The 4,373-nt window shown below is 43.6% G+C and overlaps 1 protein-coding gene across 1 annotated transcript; it reads right to left on the bottom strand.

Annotated features, from left to right (window-relative positions):
- Nucleotides 1-1,018: 1,018 nt before the first annotated feature.
- Nucleotides 1,019-3,500, bottom strand: nog2 (noggin 2). The gene has a single exon (XM_034214795.1). The coding sequence runs from the start codon at nt 2,307-2,309 to the stop codon at nt 1,677-1,679; it is 633 nt and encodes a 210-aa protein (XP_034070686.1). The 5' UTR covers nt 2,310-3,500; the 3' UTR covers nt 1,019-1,676.
- Between the last annotated feature and the right edge of the window lie 873 nt (nt 3,501-4,373).

Genomic DNA, 4,373 nt, shown 5'->3' with positions numbered 1-4,373 from the left:
TAGCTCTGTTTAAGTCGTTGATTGCATTTAAAGAATAATATAAACACCATAAACCCCCTACTTACAGAAAATTACTCCTCGCTTTGATTTCATAGTTAATTTCCTTGCGCGTCTGCAGCGCGTTTAATTGGCCATATCTCTTTAAGTTGCAGACAGCGTGCCCCGGCTCTCCAATTAATAGTCTGCTAACGTCAAAAACAGTTGACCATTGTTTTATGGGCTTTGTGTTTTTTTTTTCTCTCCAGGGCGGTCAGACTTGAATAGGCGCCGGTCTGCTGCAGTCCACCTCTATACAAATACCTCAGTGGAACTTGTGTGGAGCTTCCAGAGTGAAAAGCACAGACCCCAGACGCCCCTGGCTCTTGCATACACGCTCGCCATTTCATCATCTGACACTGTTTGAAATGTCTGAATCATATTTTACCCATTATGTTAACACCTCGGAGCCCTGAAACGAGCATGTGCGTAGACAGGGGGAGATGAATGTGTGGCCTCCCCTCTCCCTCTCTCTCTCTGGCTGAGACAAATGAATGCCAGTTCTGTGGAGGCGCTTGGGGTATGTGTTGCGCATTACACAGCGTAGTAAATCAGCTCTTTCTAAAATCACTGTGACGGCGTGGAGCGTCAGGCAGTCCACACAGAGTCACTGAAGCTCGGACTTACTGTGCAGTTAGTAACTCCACTCCACTTCGGAGCCCCGACACTGCAAAAAATGTCAGTCTTGAACGAAATTTCTCATCAAATGTGGATCATTTTCACTTGTTTCACTCGTTTTTCTAAAGGAAATGACACTTATGTATAGATAACTCATTTGGAAACAAGTGTAAACCACCAGCAAACTTTTCATGCAAGGACATATTTTTAAGATTAAATAAGACAACATGTTCAGATGACATTTTTTTACAGTGTACACGCCCCCCTTGATATAGACACTGTAAGCAACATGGCTTGACACTAATACACGTTGAAAAGGTAGACTTTATTGCTAAAACGTGTAAACATAACATGTACACCGATATGTTTTACTTTTGTATTGATTTTATTGATTTTTTTTTATTTTTAGAAATATTCAAGTAGACATCTCCCATATTTTTTCTGGTATACTCTGCTATTCTCTTTCCTTATGCTCTATACTCACAATCGTTAAAATAATAAATAAAACATACAGATTTGTTTATTTCTACAATACTATGTATTCCAAAAAAAGCTGAGTTCACGCCTTAATATATATCTTTAACCTCAACTTTTTCTTTTTTTTTTACAATTTAATTATTATTGATATTAATATTATACAAAAACTCTAGGCAGCATTGCAGTGAAATAACAGTCAGCATCAATGTTCAGTTGAAGAAAAAAGTTCACCTCTTGGAGAAGTGTAGCATATGCATTGCATCTTCAATGTCTCATAAAAAATATCAAAAAAAGCTCTTCCTTATGAAGTGCTCGTGTTCCCCCAAAAAACACGTTTCAGGGTTGAGAATAAAATATGGTCCTGGTTCAATTAGAAAAAATAGCTGCATTTTTCTTAAATATGTACAATGTTGGTATTTCACTTAAAATGCTATATAAAAAAATAGATCTGCTATGGTGCCCACCTCTGTAGAGAGTTAACAGTGCAATAGAAACCGTATTTCCAGTCCACTCCCCCTCGACCACCACTCCTTCCTTAGAAAGAATCAGCACGAACACTTGCACTCTGAGATGATTGGGTATTGCACCTGTATCCACGTACAGTATTTCTGTCTTAGAAACCCTTGACAATACCACCGGAGGAAAATCTTGTTGATTGACCTGACGGGTTTGCAAGACATCCCCTCGGGGAAGGAGCACGAGCGCTCAGAGAAACAGTTTCCCTCCTTGATGTAACGTGGCCAGAACCTCACGCCCAAATCCTTCCAGGTGTGCACCACTGGGCAGTGCGTATAGGTCCACAGCCACTGCAGAAATTTCCTACGGGCTTTCTTGCCCACTTTAACCCTCTTTCCATAGGGGGTCCTCGTGAGGTCAATGTTTTTAATCTCGGGAGGCATGGACCCCGGCAGCTTCCCCTGCACGTCTGTCGTGGAGATGTTTACCATGGGCGAGGTGATCGACATGAAGTTGGGGTCAAAGTTACTGCCGAGCTTTTTCCGCAGAGTCCTCTCCACCAAGTCCTGCTCCCGGGGGTCATACTCCGGGTCGGGGTCCTCTTTGAGGTCGGGCACTGGGAGGTGATCACTGGGCGATGGACGGAGGCGAAGGAAATGCTGTGAAACTCCAAGGTGGACGCACACCAGCACGTACACGAGCAGCGTGTGTGAGAGGCCCATTATTCCTCTGGTTTTACACACCGGTTCTTCTCGCGTAGATTAAAGTCAAATATTTTCCCGGTCACTGTGTTTTCTGCAATGACAAGCCAGGGGCGTCATAAATAGTAGAAGTTCAGTCACCGGCAAGGCGATACTTTTAATAGACCACGTCGGGTTTGAATGACATGGAGCGTTTTCTTTTTAGGGCTCCTTCAACTTTGCAATTTGCCCGCTGATGCAACTGTGCAGCGCCAAGCTCTGCAAAGAAGTGTTTAGTCTAAACACAACAAAAAATCTAAATGGGAAAAACTCTTTTCACGCTCTCTCCAGCCTCACCCCGCTCCCTTGGATTCACTTTGGGTTTCTTTCGGTTGTCATGGTTACCCCGGGGACTCGAAGCCACGACGAACTGTCTGCACTGGATGACAGCGGCCGAGGCGAGAGCTGCATGGGATGAAGTGTTTTCTAAAGAGACAGAATAGATCCGCAGCGTCCCGGGAGAGAAGGGTCGCACAAAAGAGTACTTCACCGAGTTTTAAATGTCACGAGCCCGGCAATGAGGGCTGCCTTGGCCAATGTTATTTTTACGCACGGCTTTTATAAACGTGGCTTCTCTTAACGTCGCCTGACGCTCTCAGGTTTGACAAGGTCCCAGCGCGCACAATCCATACACTGAGGAAACGCTGTGTGCAGCCCTGTGGTATTCCAGCCGTGGATCTGTGCACCTCTCTGAAAATGTCCAAACACTTGGAGAAAAATGCGTAGCAGTGGGATGCAATCTCAATTTATGAAATAACAGCCAAGTATCTTTCCAGAGGATGTTCCAAATCGCAGAGCAGTTACTAACATAACAGTCTGGTGTATTCCCACAGAAAAAGAGACGCTGAAAAAAGCAGCGTGTCAGTGCATATCAAATGCAAACTGCAGAAAGCCAGTAAACGTTGTGAGTTCAGAGTTCCTTTCACTGTGGCATTGCTGAATCCCTTCAGAAAAGCTCCAGATCCCAAAATCGCTGCATAACGAGACAGTCCAAAAACCTGGAGCCTTTTTGCCCGGTCGATGCAAGCGGTCAATTCCTGAGGGAGCGTCTCTCCTCCTTTGATAACTACAGAAGCTCCAACTGAGTCGCTCCTACTTCAGGAGTCTGAGAGACTTGGCGCTGGAGCGTTTCTTTGCTTAGGCACACTGTGTGTGAGTGTGTCTGTAGCGAGTGGTGCTCAGTCCCAAGTTAAATATCCCCCTCCGACGGTACAAAGTGTCAGAGGGGCCTGCCCACCCCGGCCACTTTCACTATGATTGACAGCCACCCCCCCCACCTCCTCCTCCTCCTGGCCACCCCCTCCCCTCACAACGTGGAAAATATCAGCCACAATCACAAGGATCAACTGGGTCCTAAAGCACCAGTTTTAACCCGTATTAAAGTGTAATATTCCACAACATCAACAGTGTTATTATATTACTGAGGTTTTGAAATCTAACACCAACTTTTAAGTGCTATAGCAACTCTTTTCCCCTGCGCTTTTCATCAGCAGGCTGTCTGTTATGCACTAATAGGTTCAATACGCTGTCAATACTCAGCTCGAGCGTTTAAAAGAGTTTCCTTGGCTTGAACTTTCCCATGAAATTGATGGGAAACGTTTAGTAGCTTGTCTACGGAAAAGGGGCATCACATTCCACCTTTGTTCGTCAGCATTTGGGTCTACACAGGAATTGGCCCGTTGAACTTAGGGGTCACAAAATAGGCGCGTAATTAAGGCTATAAATGGCCATGGATAACTAAGCGGTACCTTTCCCATGCTAAGCAGTCATTAGGCCATGCTGGACTTACTTTAGCTTGAACTATGTTTGTCTTCTTATAATGCTGCTTCAAAAATAACGCTGGCAAGTTTAAGTTATTGAAAATTAACATATTTAATTATTTGTATTTAACCTTAATAAGTTGGTGTTACAAACATTGTATGCATAATAAACAATAATGAGGTTGACCTCCAGTTGGAAAAATATCAATAAATATCAATAATTAAAATGTAAAAAATCATTAAAAAAAAATATATTATTGGGATAATAAAAATGATGCCATCAAAG

The sequence above is a fragment of the Gymnodraco acuticeps genome, unplaced genomic scaffold (genome assembly GCF_902827175.1).
Source record: "Gymnodraco acuticeps unplaced genomic scaffold, fGymAcu1.1, whole genome shotgun sequence".
Taxonomy (NCBI): Eukaryota; Metazoa; Chordata; class Actinopteri; order Perciformes; family Bathydraconidae; genus Gymnodraco; species Gymnodraco acuticeps.
This window is presented reverse-complemented; position numbering and strand designations above follow the sequence as displayed.

What these genes read in the sequence shown, in the direction of transcription:
- nog2 (XM_034214795.1), bottom strand. Translation starts at nt 2,309, where the DNA reads ATGGGCCTCTCACACACGCTGCTCGTGTACGTGCTGGTGTGCGTCCAC.